Source organism: Notamacropus eugenii, chromosome 6 (genome assembly GCF_028372415.1).
Source record: "Notamacropus eugenii isolate mMacEug1 chromosome 6, mMacEug1.pri_v2, whole genome shotgun sequence".
In the NCBI taxonomy this organism is placed as follows: Eukaryota; Metazoa; Chordata; class Mammalia; order Diprotodontia; family Macropodidae; genus Notamacropus; species Notamacropus eugenii.
Genome location: NC_092877.1, coordinates 314,705,315 through 314,732,670, shown reverse-complemented (window position 1 = coordinate 314,732,670; position 27,356 = coordinate 314,705,315). Strand labels below are relative to the sequence as shown.

The following is a 27,356-nucleotide window of genomic DNA, read 5'->3' as shown; positions in this document are numbered from 1 at the left end:
ATTTGCCCAAGGTCACACAGCTAGTAAAAAGTGGCAGTAGGACTAGAACCTAGTTTTTCTGACTTCTCTTTCAGGGTTCTTTCTACTAGACAATCCTGCCCTGGATCATCTGTTATTTAATAGATTTAATTGCTGCAGTCATGAAAAGTAACTCCACCTCCCTCTCTCTTCTCTGGGACACACAGGGCATTGGGAGCTTTCTCTCTGGGGAGTAAGGGCTAAATACATGCCCAAGTAGAGAATCTAATGACCTTGCAGAAAGACTACTTTGCCTGTAGAGTCCTCAGTTTTTTGTTGTTGTTGTTTTTTAAACTAATAACCTAGAATTTGATGGTGTTCTTTCATGAGTGTATGTCCTAGAGAGTCACTTAAAAATGTCAGTCTTAATTAAACTATTACAATTGTGTTTCATAAATGCTACATGGGAATTCAGAGAAGAAATGTGACTACTTTCTCAGAAGTTAATTTAAAGAGGCTGAAAAGACTCCTCGCAGAAAAGATAGTTGGGATGAAGTCAACAGGAGTAATAACCGTGCTCAGAGTAAAAAGCCCCCCAAAGAGTACAAAATCCCCCTGAATCCTTTACTGGGTGAAAGAATTATAGTGAGCCACAGTGAGGTCTACAAGAGCACAGGGCTGAGTCATGGACTCAGAGTTTAGTCCTTGCTTGACCTCTAACCAACCAGCTGGACAGTCTTAGACAGCTAGCTGACCTTGGACAAGTCATTTCCCTTGCTGGGCATCAGTTTCTTGTAGGCATGTAAAATGTAAAGTCCACAAGCCCATGCACTTTATTACATCTATAAAATGAGAGCTGGACTTGGTGGTTTCTAAAGTTCCTGTAGCTCTCTGAACATCTATGATTCTAAATCTCTCAACTAGCCTGTGTGTTTGTGAGTTTTTCCCCAATCTGTCAAGAGGGGATAATAATTCCTATTTTATCTGCTTCACTGGGCTGTTGTGAAGATAAAAGGAGACAAGATACTGAAGTGCTTTGGGAGGTTAAAACATGTCATAGCATAAAGCTCTGTTATAATTCTGATACCCTGAGAGTCTATGGAGGAACAGAAAAGATCAGAGAAAGTCTGCCTCCTCTTCTCAAAATGTCTTCTTTCTTTGCCCCTTCCGCAGCGTATAGGGAACCCAGCTCTTTGCCATGCCTTACCCCCGGGTTCCAGAAGAGTTCTGCAAACACCACCAAGTCGGCAGCTGAAAAAGTGAGGCCCATGTTGGCTGCAGTGATCGAGAGGACAGCCACGGCATACTTCTCAGACAGCTGGAACTGCTGGCACAGGGCCTGGCGGTCAGCTGAAGATGTGGCCCCATCGATGCGGATGTAGCCAATGTGCTAAAGAGATGAGGAAAGAGATGGATCACTGACAGGCCTCTGGGTCAAATTTCTCATAGCAATAGCATCCTCCTGGGAGCCATCTAAAAGAAGGGCGAAGACCCACATTTCCATTTCAACTCAAATTCTTGCTTGAAAATGGATGTTATTTTACGCATGGTGGAAGTTTTCCAGAAACCATGTTTTTCCTCTCCTAGATTTGGGGATGAGTGTCAAGGATATATATGCTCTTTCATATGGACTATAAGAGCAGATACTTTTAAAAAAAAGTTTAAATACTCTCCATCATATAAAGCACCACCAGCAAAGCTTTCCAAGGCTACAAGACTACAGATTTAAGGCTGCAGAGACTTCCAGCAGCCCTCTAGTTCAACCCTTTCATTTTTTGAAAAAACGAGGAAACTGAGGCCCATGGAGGAAAAATTACTTGTCTGTAGTGATGCAGGTAATAAGCAGCAGAGATGAAATTTGAACCAAGGTCCTACAAATCAAAATCCAGTCCTCTTTGAGGGCATGCTGTGTTCAACAAAGAGATCCTCTTTAAATGTTCTCTCTCTTACCAGAGATACTAGAGCAGTGCACCTCCAATTATTCTGGTCACAGAACACTTTTTAGGCTCCAAATATATTAATGGTAACAACAAAATCAGGGGTGGGGGTATGTGCAGAAAACTTGTGAGATGGACCAGGGTCTGGAAAAATTTTTTAACAAAAAAGGGAGGAAATGAAGCCCTTTTGTTCACAAAGAAAAATTGTCACACATAAATATTTTTGATATTTACATACAGTTAGGTCCTGATGAGTGTGAATAATGAATCCCCCAAAGTGGTCTCATTACTTGAATTCTCACTGCATGTCTCCACTGGGCCAGAACTAATGACATAATGATAACTTCAAATAGTGCAAAATCGGATACATGAAACCACTTCGAGGGGACTCATTACTAAGGTCCAGTTATTTCAGTCATGTCTGACTCTGTTACTCCATTTGGGATTTTCTTGGCAAAGATACTAGAGTGGTTTGCCATTTCCCTCTCCAGCTCATTTTACAGATGACGAAACTGAGGCAAACAGGGTTAAGTGACTTGCCCAGGTTCACATAGCTAGTAAATGTCTGACACCACATTTGAACTCAGATCTTCCTGACTCTATCCACTGGGCCACCCTGCTGCTCAAGGTGGAAGCTAGCTATAGTTCTAATATTTAGTTTTAGAAAGGGAAATATCAATAGCATCAAACTTTTCTCACAGAAATCGCTATTCAAATCACATGGAACAGCAGAGTTTCACGGAATACAATTTTGGATGCACTGCTAAGTTCAACTTTTTTCAACACAGTCCACCAGAAGAGTTAAATAGCTGAATACATATTCATACACTTTTAGGAAAGACAAAGGAAAGAAGAGTAGGGGGATGGTGGAGGAGAGAAGTTGCTTCAATGATCAGGAAGAGGGCACCACCAAATGTGCTACTATCCTTGGCAGAAAGAAACTGTGCCTGTCTTTTAGGGAGGTTGGGGAGGGGGGGAGTTTTTTATTTATTTCAGACAAGGAAAAACACACTAACTGGAAAGGAAAAATAATCTGAAATCGAGTGAGACAAAGCAATCCTTTGTGGGGAATTCTGAAAGCCAAGCACTTTGGGTTTCCATTAAGTGATTTTACTTTTTTTTAGGGGAAATGATGCCTCTAAAACTTACCAAAGATGCAAAGGATAAAGAGGAGTGGAGGTTCAGTTTAAGTGGCACATCCCTTTCACAGGGTTATCACTCTAGAGCCAGAGGGGACCTTAGGGGTCATCTAGTTTGATTCCCTCATTTTACAGATGGCAGAATGAGGTACAGGAAGGGAAGGGATTTGGTCAAGGGAGTAGATGGCAGAGCTGAGAATCAGCCCAGCACACTATTAGCTCCTGGGACAGAGCTCCTGCCCCATGCTGCCTCTCTTCAAACGGGGCAGCAATTAAAAGCAATGGAACTTGCAGCTACTAGAGGGCTGCCATTTCCTGCTCTCGATAGAGCCTATCTCAGTGTCATGGAGAAAAGTGCTTCATTAAAGAACTTTGATGAGAGGGAGAAGAAAGAAAACCACATAAGACAATGATTTAAAGACTTTTCTTTCCATGTTGCAAGGGGGGGGGGGGCACTTCTTTCCCTTATCTTGTTTCTTGTTAATTCTGTAATAATTTACACAGGAAGAAAAAGAAAAAAAGGAAGTCCTGTGGGGGATCTTCTCAGGCAAGGCTTCTAAGCCTGAGTCCAGGAACTTTGTTTTTTAAGAAAATTATTAACACAATATAATGCAATACAATATAACATAATATAATATTACATAATTTTATTCTAACATATAATATAATGTGATGTAATATATTATTCTACTATATAATAATATATGAGGCATAATATAATTAATATAATAATATTACATTATTAGAACCAATTATATTGGTTTCCATTTTAATCAATATAAATGAATAACAATAATAAACCAATATAATTGGTTTTCTTGTAACTACTGTAAAATAATAGGATTATGACTATTATTTTATTTTATGCACTTAAAAACTTGATCCTGAGAAAGGGTCCATAGGTTTTACCAGACAGATTGCCAAAGGGATCTCTGACACAAAAAATGGTTAAGAACCCTTGTTCTAAAGCATGATTTTGCCATCACCTCACTAAAGCCCACAGAGGAATACCCTCAAGGCTTTAATATTATGGCCAGCAAGAGACCTTGAGTCACTGACTTCCAAAAGCAAAATTTGAGACTCGTCTCTGGAAATCTTCATAAGAATAATTCTGATAAAGTCATTGATGTTTCTCTAAAAATGCATGGAAGGGAAGTTCAGAGGGAAACACAAACAAGCCAGACAGCTCTGAAAATAAATATATTGAATTTACTTTATAATTTTAGAAAAGTTGTATGTAATAGAGATTCATGGCTTCCTGTTTCTTTTCTGTTCTATTCTGCATATAGAAATAGTCTCTCCTCTTCCCTCCTCCCCCTCTTGGTGATCATTAAATACAGAACAAAAACAAAACCACTTTATAAGGCCTGTCATTATACGGCTTCAGAGAAACTTGGGAAGATTTGCATGAACTGATGTAAAGTGAAACAATTTACACGATAATGACAACATCACAAAATAAACAACTGTGAAGGTTTTAGGCCCCTGATCAGCCCAGCGACCAGCCACAACTCCGGAGGACACAGGATGAAGCACGCTACCTACCTTCAGACAGGGCGGAGACGGACTGAAGACAGTGAGTGTCTGTGTAGAGGTACGTGAGGGATTTTGTTTTGTTTGATTATTATTTATAAGAGGTTTTGTTTTTCTTGTTTTTTCAGTTGAGGGAGAAGGAGGAGGGAAGGGGAGAATTTTAAGCTGAAAATGAAATAATTTTTTTAAAAGAACAACTACTCCACACCTCTGTTTCACTCCAGGGCCATCTGAGTAGCAAGAACTCTGTCAGATTTTACTGCTCACTCACTTACCTTTCTTTCCAGCTCATTGCTGATGGCATCCAGGACAAGCTTGTGGTGTGCAAATACTAGGAGCTTCTCTCTCCCACTTTCCAATAAATCCAGGATATATTCACTGCATTTAACAACAACAAAATCCTAGTCACGGAACCATTCATCTGCTGAGGGTTGATCACTGATAGAGTCCTAGGCTAAAGAATTAGGCTGTGGTCCCTGCCTCTGGGCTCTCAGCTCTCCCTGACATCGAACTTTCTAGTGATAACAGCTTGGCTGTAACATCATGCCTAAACTAGCACTTCCTTACTGGAAGCAGAAAAGCAGACACCAAGAAGAAATGGCTTAATCACCTACCAGAAGAACACAAGGTACAAAGGCACATCAGGTGTTTACTTTCCTTGAGTAGTTGGACCTGTGACAGATAGAGGCTTTCTGAAAGTTCTGCTCTCAGATATAGAAAGTAGTAACAGTGAAGACACACACCTCTAGTCAGCTAGAGGGAGAGCAAAGGTAAAATTATCGGTAGACAATCCTTCTTTCCTATCCTTCTCCTTTCTGTATCCCTGGTTCCTCTCAATTAAATTGTAAGCTCTTTCAGAGTGGATCCTCCATCCTATAAACGTCTATCAGCAGCACCTAACCTTGTGCCCTGTATACAACAAATGTTCAATGTTTTCCAGAGTATATATAATTGGTTTCCCTTGTAATCAATATAAGTGAATAATAACAATAATAATCACAATAAACCAAGAGTAAAGCTCAGCTGTGGTTGGTTGGGCTAACAGCCAGTTCACTTGAGCATTAAGGAGGAGACCTGGGACAGATCTCTCAACTTTGTGGCCGTGAGTTTCTTCATCTATATAACAAGGGAATTAGATGACCTGTAAGTTCCCTTCCCAGCTCTAAATCCTATGAGGATAGAGGACAAGACAAAATCCATCTGATCAGCTCCAAAACTGAAGACTTTTCCTTCTTTCTAACTACTTAAGAAAATATTGGAGAGTTTTTAAAAAGTCATAGAGTCCTCCAGATTCTAGGCTCACCCAAAAGGATTAGCACAAGTTTCTGCCTGTCTCCTTGATACCCTCAGCTGTCCCACAGACTTAGGTTCCCACAAAAAGAAAGGAAAAAAGGAGAGGCATAAATAATGCTATTTCCTGAAGGTTCACTGCTCAGTTTCCATTAGGCAGAGGGTATTTAGGTCACACATATTTTCACAATTTCATTCCTAAGAATGGTAACTATCTTACACATGCCAAGTTATTTATGCCTTGAGGCCAATGACTGAATTAAAAACTTCTAAGGGAATGAGGTGGCTCTGGGCCCAGGACCTGGGGAGGAAGATACCGATACGACCCCAGGGTTTGTAGGTCATTAGCTTGGGAAGGAGAGAGCACACATCCTTACCATCTGTTGTTCACTAGCCTATGAGAAATGGGATGGTGGGGGCAATTCAAATCAGCTTCTGGTGGATAATTCCCATACTATAAAAACCACATCTGGAGTTCATTAGTATCCTAATGGTGTCATAAATGAAAAGGGCATTGTGAAAAGGATGGAGGAGAAGTGGCTCTATGTGCAGAGCTACAGGTACAAAGGACATGAACTGTCTTCTCACCACTCCGATATGATGAAGGGAGAGGTCACTGAGGCCAAGAGGAATAGGTCTTGGGTGGTGAGAGGGGCCACTACTGGGGATTTCCTCCATTTATCCACAGACATCAACCCTTCCAGCTACCACTCTGGCACTACTCACCCACACTAAATTCACAGTTTCATCATTTGGACCATTATGGTTCCAGAATTTTGTGTGACATCTAAACAATTAAAAGCCAGCCAAACTGCATGTTGATAGAATACCTCCCAAGTTTTTAATCATACTGAGAGACAAAGAGTATGGGTTTCCTCCTCACTTAAGAGCAGAAAATGGGGGGTGGGTGGGATTCAGAGCAGAACACCAAAGACAGGTGAACAATTCCAAGATAAAATGTGTATTACTTGTGTTTCATGAGGATGGCTGATTTTAATTGTCTATGAGTAAATGGTAATTTACTCTTTATGTTAAGACTTCTGTCTGGGGTGCTTTTTTGAGTTTGATAAGGTCATGTACCCCAGAGGAATGAAGCATTGACAAAAAGAGCATCCACCAGTCGTGGTCTTAACTCACAAAATGGTTTTTCTTTGAATCTCAGATCTACATGGAGCAGGAGTGGAGAAAGGAAAAGAAAAGTTATGGGACACGAAACAGAGAAAGATGGGACAGGCAATAGAGAAAGATGGGACAGGAATTAGAGAAAGATGGTACAGGGAGTGTCTTTTGCCTCTTTTTGCATCCCCAGCACTTAACATAGTGCCTGGCACATAATAGGCGCTTCATAAATGTTGGCTGCTTGCTAGATAGAAATGGCAAAGGAGAGCTAGGAACAAAAAAATATTAACAGGAAAAGGGCAGGAAAAGATACACAATAAGATTGAACTACACAGGTTTCCAGGATGAGCGCTATCAGATATCCTTGGAAATGATTAAAGTTATAAGATAGCTTCCACACTGTCCCCCCACCACCCCTTCCATGCAGGTGGCCTGTCCTGGCTACGGTACTCTACTATATCCTTGTCCCACTGATGGTAGCGGCATCCATCCCTATTCCCCATCTCTGATCTGGAACAAGACTTCTTGGGAGCAGGAGTTGGCAGCCGCAGGATTGCATCCCCAGACCAGCCAGAAACTGGTAGAGCTTCAGTAACTAGTTTTGTCACTGACAGATGAGGGCATTGTCACCGAACATTTGTTTTCAAATGTTAGGTAAAGATGGAATATTCAAGTAAAGATGGAATACTCTTTAGTGGTCAGGCACATGCATCAGACAATATGATCCTAATGTTTAAGAGGCACCCGAGCACTTACGTGGCAGGTTGAATTTTTGCTTCTGCTGTTCTGTTGAAGAAAAGGAGCAGGGCTTCCTTCTGCTCCCGCTTCTGTGGACAGAAAAATCCAGAGCTTAACCTTAGCTGAAATTCCTGGTTCAGGGATAAGCTGACAAACTTGTCTGCTGTATGAGCTACCAATGACCAACTAAGGCTCAGAGATAAACTGCTATCTTCCGTGGTGAAGGCCCTCATCACTTCATGCCTGCGGGTTGGTCTCCCCGGCTCAAGTCTTTCCTCATTCAAGTCTACTCCCCAGTCAGCCGCCAAAATGATCTTAAGGTGCAGGGATGAGCAAAGGTGTGCTGACAAAGAAAAAGAAATGTGCCCAAGATTGTGTACATTTTTAATTTGCATTATTTTATAATGCAGGTTAATCTGTATTATCAACATTTTTTCTCCATCACTTTAAGTCTAAATAAATCAATAAGACAATGGATCAAGCCCTGATTTACAGCATTTGCCAATTTCTGAGGTGTAAACACTCACAATAGCTCTTGCAAGATTCCAGCAAACCTGAGTATAACTATCTTAATCTCCCTGCCTCCCTCCCTTCAATAAAGTCCATTGGCTTTCTATCACTTCTAGGATCAAACATAGTATCTTGATTGGCATTCAAACCTTGTCATCCCCCAGCCTCCTCCTTGTCTTCCTAGTCTTCTTATAACTTACTCCCCATCTGAGATCCAGTGACATCAGCCTTCCTGCAGCTCTGCACACACAATACTCAACCTTCCAGCTCCAGGCATTTTCATTGGCTGTCCTCCAGGCCTAGCATTCTCTCCTTCCTCATCTCTGTCTTCTGGCTTGCCTAGTTTCATTCATGTGAGTCAATCAATAAGCATTTATTAATACCTACTATGTGCCAGGCATCATGCCAAGTGCTGCGGATTCAGAGAAAGACAAATGATAGTCCTTGCTCTCATGGAGCTCCGGATCTGGTATCTCTTCAGTCCTGGCTAAAACCTTACTTATTCTACAGGAAGCCTTTCCCATTCCCCCTTAATTCTAATTTGTTGATTATCTCCAGCTTTTATATATATGCACACATATATGTATACCTATATACACACATATGCATATATACATGCAAATATGTATAAATGCACACATATATACACACACACACATATAAAGCATATACATATATATAAATATCTTGTTTGAACACAGTTGTTGTATATTGTCTCCTCCATTAGACTGTGAGTTCCTGGTGGGGGGGGGGCTGGTGTTTTTGCTTGTTTTTTTGCCTTTCTTGGCATCCCCAGCACTTAGTCTAGTGTCCAGCACACAGCAGGTTTTGAATGAATACTTGTTGTCTTGACTTGAAGAGACCCAGGTTCTAGTGTTGGATCTGATAATGACATGGTGTGACCTTGGGCAAGTTATTGGACCTCTGGGCAGTAATCTCTCTTCTGGAAAATGGGGATACCAACTATTCCACCTCGCTCATGTGTAGGGTGGCTTGAATGATCATGTCTGATGAAGGATATGGAAGAGCTTTAAGAGGCAGGATGTGTAAGTTGTCACTGTTCCTAAGTACCTTCACCACTTGTTATTCTCCAGTTCACCTTAAGTTTCAGGCAAATACATGTGCTATACCTGCCTTCAAAGGGTTTACTAAAGTAATTTACCAAGAGAGGAAAAAGAATGGTTGTCACCACAGAGCCCAGACAAGGGCTCTACACAGTGGCATGTGTCTCACTCACCTACAATGTGTTTCCTCCCACACTAACTAGACAGTCAATTTTCCAGTCATTTTAGACTAAAATTTCCACTATCACTCCTTTGGAGGTTGTCATGTTCCTGTCTATTCTAACTCAGCAGAACATAAACTCCTTGAGGTCAAAGGAGACCCATGGCATTTCTGCCATTGTATCCCCAGGACCTAGTGCAGTACCACATGCATTTTTCTTAGGCTGATTTCACAGGTCAGGCATAAATAGTCCTTATGAACATTTGAAGTAGAGATCTACTTAAATTTGTGGATCTCATGTTTCTACAGTTTTAAAATGTACATTGTCCAACTTGTGTCCATCCTTCTCTTATTATTATTTTTTAGATAATATCTTTCTTGCCTTAACATAATGGTTTACACTTTTAGAAATGCACATTATCTCATTTGGTTCTCACAACAGTTCTATGAAGAGGATACAGCATGTATTTTTCCCATCTTGCAAATGGAGAAACTGAGTCTCTGGAAGATGTCTTCTGACTCTAAATCCACTGTTCCCTCCTCTACACTTATTGCTGCTTCTTTAGGAAGTCAATAAGATTAATTCAAGGTATAGAATTTTTTTTAATGCTAGAAATATGAACCTACTGCCAAGTGGCTAATGGGTTACAATAGTGTAATTGTCACCGAGGAGGATGTGTATCCGGTTTCCATTTTTCAGTCATTGGTCTTGCTGATCAAAAACTGGCTTTGGACAAAAGTTGATTATATTCAATTTTGCTCCAGCCTGTGAAGCGATACCTATTATTTCAGTAGAGATATAAAAAAAGCCTTTCATTATACATGATATTTCATAAATTGGCTGCCTCACCTTGGCTTCTGGGATTTAGAGCTTTTTAAAAAATGTCTTCTTCCCAGATGGAAGAGTATGAGACAACAAAGAAAGAATGGATTCTTGACAGGTTTGCCAGGCTCTGTTGGAACAAATGTGATGAGCAAAATTGCAGAGAGATTTTGGACTTAAAAAAGCGACAGTAAAATGGGAGATGGGGTGGGTAGGAAATAATCTTCCATTGATCCATAATGGCTCCTTATTCAAGCCAAAAACCATAGGTCCCTTCATTTTTAACCCTTTCAACCCAGAATCTCAAGGTCTTTCATCACCACCACTAAGAAGCAACGTTCCAGTTCAAATTTTCTGGGGCACAGTGTTGAATACCCTAGAGAAGAAGGACTTTAACTGACACTGTCTCCTTGCCCTCTGGGATCTGTAACCATTAAACTTTCATAAGACCCTTAGAAAGTGAGGAACATTACCTAATAAACCTTGGAATGATCAATTAATGATTAACACTTAATAAATGTTGGTTGATAGACTGCAGTTACCCCTCTGCATGATAACATGAACTTTATTTCAAATGCTTATATATGTATAAAGCTCCCCCCTCCCCTTGCAAATATAAGTTCTTTAAGGGCCTTTAAGAGTCTGTTTTTCCCTTTGTGTCCTGAGTTCCATGTACATTGAGGAAGCTGGAAAGGGCGCAGCAGATAAAGCACTTGACCTGGAGCCAGGAAGCTCTGAGTTCACATCCTGTCTCAAACACCTCCTGGCTGTGTGACTTTGGGTACGTCACTTAAATCTGTCTGCCTCAAGTTTCTTCATCTGTACAATGGGAATAATAATAACACCAATCTCCCAGAGTTGTGATGATCAAAAGAGATAATAATTGCAAAGCATTTAGCACAGTGCCTGGCACATAAGTAGATGTTTAATAAATGCAGGTTTTCTTCCTTCCTATTTAATAAATACTTGGTGATGGCTTGATTCTTATTTATTTCTTGTATCTTGGGGTGTTTTGTTTTTTTTTTTTATCAGTTGTCTTTATGTCTATATGCATGTTGCTGGAATTAGGCTATAAACTTCACCAGACAGAAACCCTGTTCATTCTGGGCTGCACTGAATTTGGAGGCTGAGGGGCTGAATTCAAACCCAAGATCTGCTTCTTGCTCCCTGTGTGATTCTGGGCAAGTCAGTTTACTCTTCTGGGTCTGTTTCCTCATCTACTGAATGCGGGGCTAGGTCTGGATGACTTCTCATCACCAACAGAGCAGTTACCCAGGCCAGCTTGTAGAATTCTCTGCAGACTTGAAGAGTCACTAGTGTGCTTCCCATTTTCTTTCTAGCCCTTTCTGCCTGCCAGAGGACTTAAAGGAAGAATAAAAAAAGGAATCAGAGGCATTCTGCATCTGGCCCATTTGTGTTGTAATCAGCCAGAAGGCTGGGGCCTCTAGGTCCAAGTTACACTGTACACTGCGTCAAGCATAGTTAAGAACCGAATGAATGAATGTTTTTTGGTGAAACAAGGATGATGGTCCAGTCAAGACTGCTATTTTACTAAAGCAAATTCCTGTCATCTATCACATCTGGGAAGTGGGGTGTTCTGCCTTCTCAAATACTGTGGTAAGCAGAATGACCGTACACAAAACTGACACATTCTTAAAGAATTAGGCTACAGTCTGGTGTCCATTAACAGGAAAAGTACACTGAAGATCACTACATTTCTTTGATAATTCATAATATAAAACAGAATCTGACAGTGAATGCTTCAAGACTGTCACTGAGAGTATCAGTTGGCACCATCCTGTAGGAACAAGGACTGGCTGGTTAACAGAATCTTGGACAAGCTAGTGTATCTTATAGAAGGGGAAGATGCATATTCTGGTAAAATACTGGAACTCAGATGGAAAGTTATTTTAAACCATGTTCACATATACTTTCCCTTAGAGGTCCCAGGAAAAGAGGTAAGAAAGAGAATGCCCCCTGAACCATGGACTCACATTCTTCTTCTCTTTGCTCATTTCCTTTGCTGCAGCAGCTAGGACAGTCCTGGTCTTGGCATCCATCTGCCCTGGGGCAACCACCACCATCTTTCGCTGCTTGGCTGGGAGTTGGGAGAGTACGTCGGACTTGAGCCGTCGGAGCATGACAGATTCTTCTAGGAGAAGCTTCAGTTCTCCAAGATTGGACGAGCCAGAATAATCCCATCCCCATGGCAACTGTGGAGAATCAATGCAGAGAAAAGCCAAAGGTTAAAATGACAAAGGCTGAATGAACAAAATTCATTCTTTCTTCCTCCTCCTCTCACCTTCCCCCACTCCCCCCCCACCCCGATTAAGAAAAACAAAACCCTTGTTAAAATTATATGTAGTCAAGCAAAACAAATTCCCACACTGGTCTTTCTGTTCTCCAAAATTGGATGAGCCAGAATAATCCCATCCCCTGGTAGCCAAAGTCCGTTGCCTCCCTCTCTGGCAGGAGGCAGGCTGCATGTTTCATCTGGAATTATGGTTAGGACAAACTGTTCTTAAGCACTAGAAACCCTAATGAAAGTGTGCTCTAAAAACCAAGTGAAAGTCCTTAGACAGTCCTGTCAGACACCTCTTTGGCACAATACCGTCTGCCTTCTGATGTCTACAACACATAGTGCTGGCCATGAAAGTAGCACTAGTCTACCGAGGGCAGGGAAAGGTTATAATAAAAATGGGAGTGACAGTCCAAAGTTCTCTTTTAATGCTTCAGTGTGGCTTGGAGGTGACCCTAGATTCTTGCAAGCATTTGGGGGATAACTCCAGTAAGTCAGAATAATGAGAATCACAGGTATGTTCATGCATATGCGCGTATACACTCACATACCTCATCTTATTCCTACAGGACTCTGATTTCCTCTCCTAGGTCTCTATATTTTGGAAGTTTTCCATCCCACACAGTTTAGAGATAATGAATATTTGGTAGCATATTTATTTAAACTGTTCCTAAATTCTTATGGATCAAGGGTCCTTCCAGGCAATTGTGGACAAGTTCCACCTGTGATAATGGTCTGGTTTCAGTGGAGTTATTATTGACTCTTAGAGAAGGCTTTGAAGCCTATATTTGTTATGTGGGGCTGACTTTGTCAGTTGTTAAGCTTATAAAAAAACAGCAAGCTTCTGAAGTATAATTCGTCACCGGCTTGTGTCTAGCTGTCAGAGGCTAAGTTTTTGCAGGCTGCGGTGATGGATACAGCTTCCTTGCATAATCTGCAGGGAGCGACTGTATCTTGCTCCTTAATCTGTCTGTAATTTCTGAAAGCAATGACCCAATTTTGAATCGCCATCACAAACTCCTTCATTTTTATAACTGAATCCAAATGATTCAGCTAGTTGTTCCATGTTTCTTTGCTGACATGTTACTGGTTGGGTTTAGGTGGGTGCCACCCATGGGAGACTTTTTGATTCAATTATTTTATTTCTAATATCAGGGTTATTACTGTAATTGTTTATATTACTAACATTTAGTTTCACGGTGTACACACTTGAACACGGGTTCCCTTCCATGCCTGGCGCTTTTCTCTTCCTGGATGAACCCTACCAGCAGGAGCTTAAGTTTTGCCTGGAAAAAGGGAAACCTTGGAAGGCTATGTAAGAGTTCAGAACTGGTCACAAGGAAGAAGTAGAGAGTCTCTGTGGCTCCAGAGGGCAACACTAGGACCAATGGGTAGACGGGTTAGGGAGGCAGATTTCATTTCACTATGAAGTGCTTCCCCACAATTCGGGCTGCCTGAGAGTAGAAGAAGTGGGCTTGTGAGGCAGAGGGCTCCCTGTCCTTGCAAACTAGGCCAGGGGTGAGAACCTGAGGCCTCAAAGACGCATGTGGCCTCCTAGGTCCTCGAGTGTAGCCTTTTGACTGAGTCCAAGTTTTAGAGAACAAATCCTTTTATTAAGGAGATTTGTTCTATGAAGTTTGGATTCAGTCAAAGGGTCACACTTGAGGACCTTGAGGCAACAGGTTCCCCACCTCTGGCCTAGGCAAAGGCTGGAATGCTGAGACAGTACATAGAGTCTGCCCGCACTGTGTGGGAAGAGGGATGACATGAATTCTACGATCGTTTCCAGTTCAAGGACTTGCATGTTTGTGAGAGGCTTACAGAGAGGGTAGCTCTTCTTTGCCATAGATCATTCATGTAAACCTGGGCAGCTAGATAAGGTAGTAGAGGGCTGGCTTAGGAGCAGTGAGCCCTAAGTTCAAAGTCTAGCTCAACATTAACAAGCTGGGGGGCCCTGGGCAAGTCATTTAACCTCTTAAGGCCTCAGTTTCCTCATCTGTAAAATTAGGATAATAATAGCACCTACCTCACAAGGTTGTTGTAAAATGTTACGTGAATGTCAGCTATTAACTTCACATTTATATAGTCCTTTGTGTTACACAAAATGCATTCAAATACATTCTATCTTTTCTAATGTGTAAAGAAGACTACAGTCAGGGCTCAGAGCAGCAATGTGGTCCAGCCATTCTGGAAACATTCTGGAAGGAGGCCCAGAAGATACCAAACTGTGCATGTCTTTTGACCTAGAAATACCACAACTAGGCCCAATCTCCAAAGAAAGACAAAAAGAGCTAGCATCTACGTAAGCGCTTTAAGGTTTGCAAAGCATATGACATCTGTTATTTCATTTTAACCTCACGACAACCTGGAGGTAGTTATTATTATTCCCGTTTTATTACTATTTCCATCTGAGACATGAAGAGGTTAAATGACTTGCTGAGTGTCACACTGCTAGAATCTGAGGCTAGATTTGAACTCAGGTCTTCCTGACTGCAGGCCCAATATTCAAGGCTACATGTAGCCCTCTAGATCCTCAAGTACAGCCCTTGGACTAAATCCAAACTACATAGAACAAATAATTAATAATCCCTTAACAAAAGAATTTGTTCTGTAAAATGTGGACTTCAGTCAAAAGGACACACCCAAGGACCTAGCAGGCCAAGGCCCCAGCCCTGCTCTATGCCATCAGATGCCTTCTATGGATAAGGATCTAGATGTGCAAAAATACAGCAGCTCTTTTCATGGGAGTCAAAAATTAGAAGCTAAGAGGTATTCTCCTACTGGAAAATGGCTAAACAAAGTGTGGTCCATGAAAGTGATGGAATATATTACACCATCAGAAATGATGAATTGGACAATCTCAGAGGAAGCTGAGAAGATCTCTATGAACTGATGCCAAGTGAAGACAGAAGGGCTAAGAGACCAATTTACATGATGATAACATTACCGAGGAAAACAATTTTGAAAAACTTTAGAACTCAAATCCACATGATGATAACCCCCAGGTCCAAAAGAATGAGGCTGAAACAGCCCCTTGCCTACTGACTGGAGATGATACTGAAATACACAGACACTTTCAGAGGTGGTGAATGTGGGCATTTGTTCAGTTGGGTTACGAAGCGAGGCACTGAGGTCTTTTTCTTTCTTTTCTAAATTTGTTCAATGAGTATGGGGAGATGAGAAAGGGCAGATTAATAAAAATGCTTAATTGAAAAAATAAACTTAAAAACAACTCTTGATTGAAAGAAGAAAAAACTGCCTTTTGTCCTCATGCCAAGGGACAACTGAAGAGGCTAATGGGGCCATCCTGAAAAGCTGACAGAAGGAAACAGAAATTTTCTCACTTAAGAGTTTTTCACTGGGCTCAAGAGCCCACTTTTTTCCACTGAGAGTGAAGGAAAGGTGAAGAGATATTTTTGCTGCCAGACAACACACCTGATGTCCACTAACATCCTCTCAAGGTCCCAATGCAGCAACTTGTTCCTCTTGCTTAAAATGGTTTTAATGGCCCTGGGGAGCTAGGAAAGACTTTATTCTGTTAACAAAAATCTCCCAAGACCAGGCTTTTTGGTCCATCATGGTTGATTAATTATTCCTTTCTGCCAATGAGCTTTTTAGTACTTATTGTCAATAAGCCTGAAAAACAGCCCCCTCATGAAAAAACAAGAAAAAAAAGCATATATGAAATAGGGGAACAGGTTGTAGGTTGTTTTGCGATGCTGAGGAGACAACAAGTCAACCCAGAAGCCAGAAAGTACTTTACTTTGTGTGGGATCTGGCTACACTGGCCAAAGACACCTGACTATTTTGTGGTTGGAGAAGCATGAATCCTTTCAGGAGATAAATGGCCAGAGTTAGAGAATATTGATGTACATTTCATACAGTGTAAAGACTGTGAGGAACTGGAAATTTTGGAATGAGTGAATTTTCCTCCCTAGAGATATTTTTAAAAATCTCAACTTCTTGTCCTTTGCTGCATTTTTAAAACATCCTTTTAGTTTTTAATATGACACTTTCAGATATTAACACTCCCCCAACACATACACACACACACACACACACACACACACACACACACACACAAATGAGCTTTTGTGGACCAATGAAAACAAACTGAATAAAACTAACACACCATTGTGACATTTTTGGCAACGTTCTGTACTCATAGCTCATTATATCCCCAAGGGAAGGAAGGGAAGGCGTTTTTTCATCTCTTTTCCAGCACCGAGATTAGTCACTGCAATTATGAGGCATCTTGTTGTGTTTTTGGCCTCTCTGTCTCTGTTTCCTCAAATACAAAATGAGAATAATAATAGCATCAATCTTGGAGTTTTGATGGTAAACACTATATAAATGCTAGTGATTATCATTATTATTTTGTTTATGCTCTATTATTATTACTGATAATATGACTATTTTTCTCCTAGTTTTATTTATTTCATTCTGCATCAGTTCATACAAGTCTTCCCATATTTCTGTGAATTCCTCATATTTGCCATTTCTTACAGTGCAATCATATTTAATTACCTTCACACACCACAATTTGTTCAGAAAGACTAACGGCTTTTACTTTGTTTCCAAATTTTTACTGCCATAAAAAGTGCTGCTAGAAATATACCGGTACATTGGAGGTCTCTATTTCTATCTCTGACCTCCTTAGAATCCCTTCTAGGGATCAATGGGTCAAACAAAGCATCACAATGCAGTCACATTTTTTTTTAAAAAGAATTAATTCCAAACTATTTCCCAGAATTGTTGGACCACCACCAGTATATATGAATATGTCTTAACTTTCCACAGCCCTTGGACAATTTGTTGGGTATGAACCTCATGAGTGATTTGGAGCAAACGTTTACATGATGGTTGAAAGTCTATATTTCTTTAAAAATATTTATTCATATATTTTGATCATTAAACTATTTAGGGAATGGCTTTGGGGCATTATGTATTTATGTTCCTTCCTTAAATATCTCGAGTGTCAGACATTTATTAGAAATATTTGAAGCAAAGACTATTTCCCCAAATGACAGTTTCCTGGTGGAGGAGGAGGAGGAGGAAAGGGTAGGGGCGAGGAGGTAGAAGAGGAGGAAGAATTATTATTGTTGTTCATGGGTTTATCAAACACTGGGCTATTAAGTTTGCCTGTTTCTTGCAACCATACATCCAATCTGTTTCATGGGTCTATTTTTCTATTTTTTAACTGGCACCAAACAATTCTGATGATCACAACTTTACACTCTAGTGTCATTTTCCATGCATTTAGCCATCCATCCTTTCCCTTGAGATTTCAGACCTTTTGTTCCTCCAAGTGAATTTTATTTTGTCTAATTCTCTAGAGAAACAAAGTGACAGTTGAATCAACATAGCATTAAATCCATAAATTAATTTAGGCAGGATTGATATTTTTATATACTGAATTTCCAAATGATGAACAATGACAATCCTTCCAGTTACCTAAGTCAACTTTATTTCTACGACAAGTGTTTGATACTTAAGGAAATTTATACTTACTCTGAATGGAACGTCACTTTCTATCCTTTTGGGATTTGGTTATTGTTACAAATAAAGGCTATCATTTACGATGCATTTATTTTGTATATAAATATAATTTTGCTACTTTGCTGAACTTACTAATTATCTCTGTAAATTTCTTTGCTGATTTTCTAAGTCATCATGTTTCCTACAGATAGGGATAACCTCATTTTCCTTGGTTAATGCTCACATCTTTAATTTAATTTTCATTTTATTGCTATTATTAGCACTTCTGGAACTAAGTCAAATAGTAAAGATGGGGTAATACTTGACTTATATTCATATGGGGAAAGCTTCTAGTATTTGTCCATTGCAAATGATGCTAACTTTTGTTTTTCAGATAGGTATTTGTTATCATATTAAAAAAAGGAAGTCCTTATTTAACTATGTTTTTTAGGAGTTTTTAGCAAGTGTTATATTTTGTCAAAGGCTCCACTGACATAATCATATGATTTTTTGCTTTCTTTGTTTTTAATATGATTAATTATGCTAATTGTTTCACCGTCTATGGTGCCTTTAGGCATAATTCCTCTATTTGTCTCTCCTGACTTTCTGAATTTTCTTTTTTTGCTTTCTCTGAGAGCATGATTACAATTCCTGCTTTTTTTTGGAATTGCCTGAAATATAGTAAATTTTGTTCCCCCCTTTCATTTTTCATTCTGTTTGTGTTTTTATTTTTAGATATACTTTTTTGTATATGGCAGATTAAGTTTTGCTTTTTGATCTATTTTTTCCTTTTTTTTCATTTTACTTGGCTGTTGAAGCCATTCACACTTAATGCAATAGTTACCAGGCTTGCATTTTCCTCCATCTATTTATTTTGTATTGATTTTTACCTCTTTCTTTAAAATAATCATTTTGCTTACATTAAATTGATTCTAGTACATTCCCACAGGCTCTACCTTCATTGCCATTTACATGGCAGATCTGAAGTTTCTTGAATTTTCTTATTAATTTTACTTTGTGGCCAGCTCCCTCCCCACCACAGCCCTCCCAGGCACATTCTTCTGGTTTATGATACAGAATGGACTCACTGGCCTCTATACTGGGGAAGGTACAAGAATGCCAACGAAAGCAGTAAATGATGTGTGATAACGGGAGAGGGATGATGTACCTTTCTGGCATCACAGTAACGTAACGCGAAGTCATGGAATTGAGGGAAGAAGTGTGGCTTGACAGCAACAATTTGCGTGTAGAGTTCTGCTGGTCGTGACATGGCTGGCGTCCCAGATAGTAAGATCACTCTCTTGGAAGCCTGGAAAACATAGCACAGAGCTGGATGAGTATATGATTGGGATTCTACAGATGGGCCTCAACTGGACAAATTAGAAAAAAAATAGCCTAAGATGATGCAAACATTTTCACCTGATGGACACACCACCTTCTGACAGTTCTCAGGTTTTGATCCTATACCAGAGCTAGGGAGGAATCTTGGTTAAGAATGTCAAGTTTAAAACCTGCTCAGTTCAAGGACTCTGGTTCGCTCAAAGATGAGTCGTTGTCTCCAAAGAGAAGAGACTCAGAAAAGTACATGCAAGTAAAGATGGTCCTTCCTCATGCCTAACTCATTCTGAGTGACAGCAGAGTCCCTCTAAGCTGTAAGTCCCTGTCACAGCTGCTTTTCTTTAGCTTGCTAAGACATGTCCAACAGTGGAAATCAGTTTCAGGGGGTTTCAGATAAGTCCTTATATTATCCTCTTGTATGATTTCTATAAAATGGGGATGAAGGCATTACCCAAATCTGGGAACAATAGTGGATATATAAGGGAAGATGAACAATCAAAATACATTATAGGGTTGGTTTATTGCTGGGCCTGGAGTCTTTGTTTGAAGCTAATATACATGGCTTAATAATGATTAATGATGATGATGATAACTAGTATTTTTATAGCACTTTAAAATTTGCAAAGAACTACAAATATCTCATTTGAGCCTTGCTATAACCTGGGAAGGTTGGTATGATTATTATCCTGTTCAACAGATGAAGACACTGAGTCAAACAGAGGTTAAGAGATTTGCCCAGAGTCAAAAAGGTGGTAAGTATCTGAGGCTGGATTTGAACTTAGGTCTTCCTGACTCCTAGCCCAGTGCTATCCAATCCAATATGGTGCCCTGCCCTTTGTTTAATTGTTTTAAATCATGTCAGATTCTCGATGGCCCCATTTGAGGTTTTCTTGGCAAAGTACTGGAGTGATTTGTTATTTCCTTTTCTAGTTCATTTTACAGATGAGGAAATTGAGGCAAACAAGGTTAAATGATTTGCCCAGGGTCACACAGCTAGTAGGTATCTGAAGTCAGATTTGAAGTTTGGTCTTTTTGATTCTAAGCCTAGAACTCTATCTATTGTATCACTTAGCCACTGGTGTTTCCCCAGCTGCCTAGTTTGATAACTGGTCAAGGTTTCTTCTATTTTTACAAGTTTTGGATAACTGAGAGACTGACCATAAAATTCTGTTACTATATAAAATGTTACAGAACTTTAGAATGATGGCAAAAAAAAGTTTCTGGGAACATGCAATGAATCTTTTCTTAAATTTCCATTTTTTTATTGATTCTTTCCAAAAAATGTGATAGTAATTTCTGGACTGACTCCTTCCCCACAGCAAACCCTCCTCAAGCATGTTTCATCTGTTGTATAACAGAGTTAAAGTCATAGTTAAGTCTGCTGACAGGTCTTAACAAGCAAGTGTTGGCAGACAAGTGGGTCTCACGTTGTTGGGAAGTCCAGCATGCATCAGCAGGAATATGTGTATAAATGACTTATTTACAATTCGATACTATATGGTTACATGATTCAATATTGTTTCACCAAAATTTTGATTCAGGAAAACCCCCACAAATTTAAGACCTGTCAGGAGACTTGACCACTGATCAGTTATAATTAGCATTTTGTGTATTTATTTGGAAAAAAAATTTAACTATGACTTTAACTCTGTTATATAACAGATGAAACATGCTTGAATTTTCTTTTCTTTTTACCTTGTGCTTCTACTGTCCCCTTCTTTTTATTCAATACCCCCCAATTGTACCTGAGGCTACAACTTCCCCCTGCATCAGTCCATTGTCCCCCAGAAGGCTGTATCACTCATTTTGGGAACCTATGCTAGAGGTAGTAGGGACTAGTCTATTCTAGTTACTATTTGGTCTGGGTCTCTGACAGCTAGGATAGTATTATGCATGGTGGAGTCATAGGGCAGGTAAGTAACAATGATGATGTCTATGCATCCCTCAGCACTGGCATTATATCACCAACATCATCCTCTAAAAGCTGTTACATGCAGGATGAGCTATGTTAACGGGGACTCACCAATGTAGGGATTTGTTTTGACTGTACATATTTGTTACAAGCATATTCTTTTTCTTTTCTTTCTTTTTCTTTTTTTTAAATGTATGTAGAGGTAGGATAGAGAAAAAAATAAATGCTTGTTCACTGAAAAAAATTAATTAAAAATAAAAGCTGTTACTAAATAACCCTCACAACTTGGGAAATTAAATTTATCCAAGGAAGTCAGACCCAGATACTCCACCTGCTACCAAGAGAGTCCAGCCAGACTCAAAAAAAGGAGAAACTTGGTACTAAATAGGACTAAAGAATACTAGCTTCAGGGAAAAGACCTAACTGTAGATCCTGGTAGCTTTGAAGACAGCTTGGTAACGACTTTACTTGAGTAAATATTGGGACTGAAAGAAAATCATACACAACAAATCATCAGAAAGGGGGAAAAATGGGAGGCTTCCAATGGGAAAGATGCTTCATCAAATAAACAAACAAGCCTGCAACACAGAGAGAGGGAAGACAAAAGCAGTCTTTACACATACTCAGTCCTTAAACATGTACTTTTGTCCTCTTGGGAACGCTAAACCTAATTTCATTATGACCGGAGAGCTATGAATTTCTCCAGCTATAATTTCCCTTAGTTAAATTATCCAGGCCTGGTAATTTCCTGCATGGTTTAAGGCAGCCTCATTAACATAAAAATGAGCTTCTTAAATGACATCTGCAGGGGCTGCATGCCTGGCTTCCACCTATTTCAATGAAAAGGGGGAAACATGGAAAAGTCTGTTATCAGTGGGAGAAAATCTGTCCATCATTCAGTACCTTAGTCATGTTCTGCTGACTTGTGTGCCCTTGGTACAAAGAGCTCCTGGGTCAGGTGATGGGAATTAAGGCCAGGTCTTATTGTCAGATATTTAGAGGTTGGGGCTAAGACAGAGTCAGTCTTCCCTTTGGCTACTCAGGCTGCAGTGGGATGGTATAATTATGGTTGGAAGGGTCAAAAAATATTTGGAGGGGTGAGAAGGCAGAGGGTGCATTACCAGAAAAGAAAGAAAAAAAAAGGCCTGCCATGGATAGCCCTGAAAAAAGCTTGAACCCCAGGAGGCTGAGATCAGGGAGAACTCAGCATCTGGTTTACATTCCTGACACTATCATCTATAAACTGTTGTAAACTATCATCCGTACATTGTACTCTACAAAGTAACTTACGTCTATTCGACGACCTCAAAAAACTTCCAATTTAGGGCAATACCAATGTTTTTAAGCCCCCAAAAAGACACATAGCTATATATTATAGACATGTTAGGAACTCTCAGTGTGAGAGCAATGAGATGAACAAATGTGCCAGAAAATGATGTTTCTGGACACCCATGAAACCAATCCTATAAATGACTTTTTTCCTCCTAATTTATTTTATTTTGAATTTAATGAACCCCAAATATTTCCACAAATTTCCATAAATACAGAAAAAGAGAACTGTAGGGAAAGTTACTGATCTACGGAATCCTTCCAAGTCCTTTATTTGTTGCTCTAAGAAGGGCATGTGGACCATCCTTCTATTTAGCTGCAGTTTCCTTCTGGCTTCTAGACTCCTTTGTAAGGAGAAAATCCAGATGGAGACAATTCAGTTCCTCCACCAGCAAGTCTATGTGCTGGTCATTTGATGATCACATGTAGAGCATGAACAGCTAAGTGAATGTCTAGAGATGGTCTAAAGACTGTGATTGTTTTCCCTTTTCTGCTAGTCTGTCACCATCAAGGGAAAAGGGCTGCAAAGTTATGAGAGCCACCATTTTGAATTTTTTTGTTTTTGATTCAAGGATGGCCATTGCCAAACAATGTGGCACCAAGTGTTTGGCCTGTTTTTGAGGAGCACCAGTTTGGGCTGGTCCTGAAAAAGCTGCCCCTGTCTTTCTGAGACCATATAGTCAGAGCTCTTCTAACATTACAGAACCAGTTGCAGCTTGACCTCCAGCAGCACAGCCTTAAAGAACTCGAATATGTATATTATGTGGCATCAGAGGAGGATTCTGTGGGTACCACAAATAGACATTAAATTGAATAATTAATTATAATAGGGTCAACTTTATTATTTTAAAGGAGGGAAGCAGTGGTACAAGTAACTCATCAACACTTACTACCCCAAAATAATTTACAACTATTTTGCTTTGGAGTTCATGATGCAAATAAACAAAACAAAACTCCATGGATTTCCCTTCCTGTAGTTAGATTAGGCTAACATTAAAATGTATTTGTGCCAGGCACTGTGGCATAAGTTTGTAATCCCTACTACCAGGGAGGCTGTGACTACTGGATCTCTTGAGCTCAGGAGTTCTGAGTCACAATGGGCTAAGTTCATCAGGTGTCTACACTAAGTCCAGCATCAATATGGTGAGTACCTAGAGGGTGGGAAATGGGGTGTATGCATCAGGTAGCCCAAGAAGGAGCAAACTATCCCAGATGAGAAACAAAACAGACTTGAAATTTCCAACTCAATTAGCAGTTGGATTGGGACCACCAGTAGTCCCTGCACTTCTAGCTTGGTAGAGATAGGGAGACTCAATCTTTATTTAAAAAACAAAACAAAATCAAAAACATATTTCCTACTTGGGCAAATCAATTAAAAGGCAGAAGGATGTGGGGAAAGTGGTATAAGTAAGCTGCATGATAAAAAAGATTGAAATTTTAAAATTTGCCATAGATAACTCTCACAGAGGTAACTACAGTGACTAATTTACATTCAGATAATCAAAAAGCCAAATACAGTTACATGATATAAAAATATATTCCAAGTGAACATACTATGATACACAGTACAATGGAAGAGATTCCATCTTTCCCAGAAATCAACTCCTCAACTTTCTTATGCCTTGCTATCTCAGAGATGGTATCTCTAGTAATGTCCTGACCAACATTCAAATATGAATTTTACTGGTCCATCCTATCAGTGATCTCTCTGAAAACTTTTATTCTTTTTGGTTTTTAAAAATTATTTGTATTTTATTAAATAGTTCCCAGTGACATGTAAAATTTTTTACAATCATTTTTAAACTTTTGAGTCCCAAATTCTCTCCCTCCCTCCTGTTCCTCCCTGCTCCTTGAGCATGCAAGTACTCTGATTCTATTATACATGTGAGGTCATGCCAAACATATTTCCATATTAGCTAGGTTGCAAAAGAAAACACAAACAAAATAAAATAATAAAAATGAAGAAAGTAAAAAAAAATCATACTTCAATCTGAATTCAGAGTTCATCAGTTCTCTGAGAACCTTTAAAATGTTCAAAAGTCAAACATTTGAAGTTCAACTCAGAAGGGCTTCTCTGATGGGAGAGTGAAAGATGAGAAAAACCCTGACAGGGTGCCTGGAATGACAGAAATGCCACCAGTTGAAGACTCTCTGAAAAGCACAAATTAATACTGACTACAGGGAGTAAAAAGAAAAATAATGGCTGCAAAGAAAGGATGTCAGACTTGAAAGGTGACCCTAAATTTGTAAATATTACAGAGAAACTAACCACAACGATAGATGTTGGTGAAGAACAGCTGATGCAGGAGATCAAAGAACCATCAATAATGAAGCTACACACACACAGCAAACCTGATGGGGCCCATGCATGCTAATAATGCAAGAGAAACTCACAGACTTAGAAAAAAGACAAAGAAGATCCACCCTATAGGAATACTAGAAGAACTAGATAAGGTCACATCCTAGAATATGGAACCAGGGAAATAACGGGGGGAGCAGGAGGGGAGAAGTACTATGTATAAATAGAAGGGAAATCTCATCATGGATATAAAAGAGATGTTTAAAAAAAAAAATCCTATTCTAGTATAATCCTACCTGTCAAGTTTATAAAGACAAATACAAGCTCCTATGAGCTTCTAAAAAAAAAAATAGAGAGCATTCAGTGATGCAAAGATGATAACCTGGCCCCTGAGATTCTGACAAAGAAAGGGTTACCTAGTGAAAGCTAGGAGAAACAGGTCCATGACTAAGTAAACCTAGACTAGGCTTCCATTTATCTTCAAATCTTTACAAGAGTCAGCAGAAACCAGAAACACCCATCTGAGAGTAACTGAGGCTAAGAAGAGACTGACTGATTCAATTTAGGAGACATTAAGTACTGACTACATACCACAGTGATACTGAGAAAATGAAGCCAAAATCCCAAAAGTGCCTGTTTGCAAGAAGATTCTACCTTGCTAACAGTAAGGATTATAGATATAATCAGATGAGTAGGTACATAGCAGAGGGTAGGAAAAAGCTTGGGAAGGCAGGGATGCTGAGCCTTAAAAAGAAAGCTAAGGACTAGAAGAGGCAGAGGTGGGGTGGGGGAACACCGCAGGCATGAGACAGTCTGTGCCAAGGCAGAGACAAGCAATGGAATACTGACTTCGGGACACAGGTGGCCAGTTTGATGTATGCAGGACTCATGAATGGGGACACTGTGAAACTGATCTGACAGGTAGGTGAGAGTCAGATTGTGGAGGCCTTTAGAGGCCTGTCAGGAGATTCCATATTTTAGCCTACAGACAACAGGGAGCTAGTGAAGATTTTTGAGCAAGGAAGTGTCCTCGTCAGATTTATGCTTTAGGAACATTAACTTGACAGCTGTGTGGAAAAGAAACTGGAAGCAAGGAGTGTAGTCAGAAGGCTACTGGAGTAAGTTGCATGACAGAGGGCAAAATCCATTTGTAAATTAGATGAAACAGCTGTGAATTAACTGTATAGTGTATATGGAACCTTTTAAGTTCAACAAACATCTGTTAAGGGTTTTACACTATCAAGATAGCAGAGTAGAAAGATGGACCTGTAGAAGAGCCACCCCATAGCCCATAAAATACTTGCAAAAAAATGACTCTAAACAAATCCTAGAGCAGAAGAAGTCACAAAACAACACAGTGAAAGAGATTTCCAGCGCAAGACAACCTGGAAGGCTGACAGGAAAGGTCTATCGCACCGGGATTGGAGCAGAGCGCAGCCCAGTGGGCCCCCCAGCAGGGAAAGGACAGGACCAGAGCAGGCATCAGGACGTCACCAGCAGCAACAGTTCCCAGATTGCTCAACCTACAAATGCCAAAGACAGCTTCAGAGGTCAGTAAGAAAGCTTTTTCACCTGGGTGAGAAGGGAAAGCAGTCTGGACCCACCAGTAGCAGCCATTGCAGAGACAGTGGCCATTTTTGGAGCCTTCCGCTTAAAAACTCTGGGAGAATTGAGCTGCTTATCTGGGTCTCAGTCCTGAGTGGCTGTTCTGGGGTCAGGAGGACTGCTGGCTGGCATGGTAGCTGGTGGAGGGTCTGGAGAGGGAATCCTACTAGCAGATCCTAGGCAGAGGAGTGCTTGTGGCTGCTCCCAGACCAGAGTTCAGGCCAGGAAAGGAGTAAACTCCTCTCCCTTGATTGTGCCACCTTGGAGGAACTGAGAACTTACAGGTCCCCAGAGTATACCCTCCTCTTGTCAAAGAACTCAAAAGTCAAGTAACTGGCTGGGAAAATGCCCCCAAAAAGGAAAAAAAAAAAACAAGTATAGAAGGTTACTTTCTTATTGAACAGGTATTTTCTTCCATCCTTTTGGATGAGGAACAACAATGCATACCATCAAAGGAAGACATAAAAGTCAAGGCGTCTGTATCCAAAACCTCCAAAACAAATATGCAATAGTCTCAGGTCACAGAAGAGCTCAAAAAGGATTTTGAAAATCAAGTAAGAGAAGTGGAAGAAAAATTGAGAAGAGAAATGAGAGCAATGCAAGAAAATCACGAAAGGCAAGTCAACAGCTTGCTAAAGGAGATCCAAAAAAATGATGAAGAAAATAACACCTTTAGAAATAGACTAACTCATTTGGCAAAAGAGGTCCAAAAAGCCAATGAGGAGAAGAATGCTTTAAAAAGTAGAATTAGCCAAATGGAAAAGGAGGTTCAAAAGCTCACTGAAGAAAAGAGTTCTTTAAAAATTAGAATGGAGCAGATGGAAG

The 27,356-nt window shown here is 40.0% G+C and overlaps 1 protein-coding gene across 1 annotated transcript in view; it reads right to left on the bottom strand.

Moving 5' to 3' along the window:
* Window positions 1-27,356, bottom strand: part of SMARCAL1 (SNF2 related chromatin remodeling annealing helicase 1) — an 86,693-nt gene that overhangs the window by 8,168 nt on the left and 51,169 nt on the right. The window contains exons 10-14 of the mRNA XM_072617651.1: window positions 19,217-19,357; window positions 12,266-12,484; window positions 7,733-7,803; window positions 4,843-4,945; window positions 1,166-1,348 (exon numbers count right to left, since the gene is read on the bottom strand). Of these exons, the coding sequence (XP_072473752.1) occupies window positions 1,166-1,348; window positions 4,843-4,945; window positions 7,733-7,803; window positions 12,266-12,484; window positions 19,217-19,357 (717 nt within the window). The remainder of the gene's footprint in view (window positions 1-1,165; window positions 1,349-4,842; window positions 4,946-7,732; window positions 7,804-12,265; window positions 12,485-19,216; window positions 19,358-27,356) is intronic.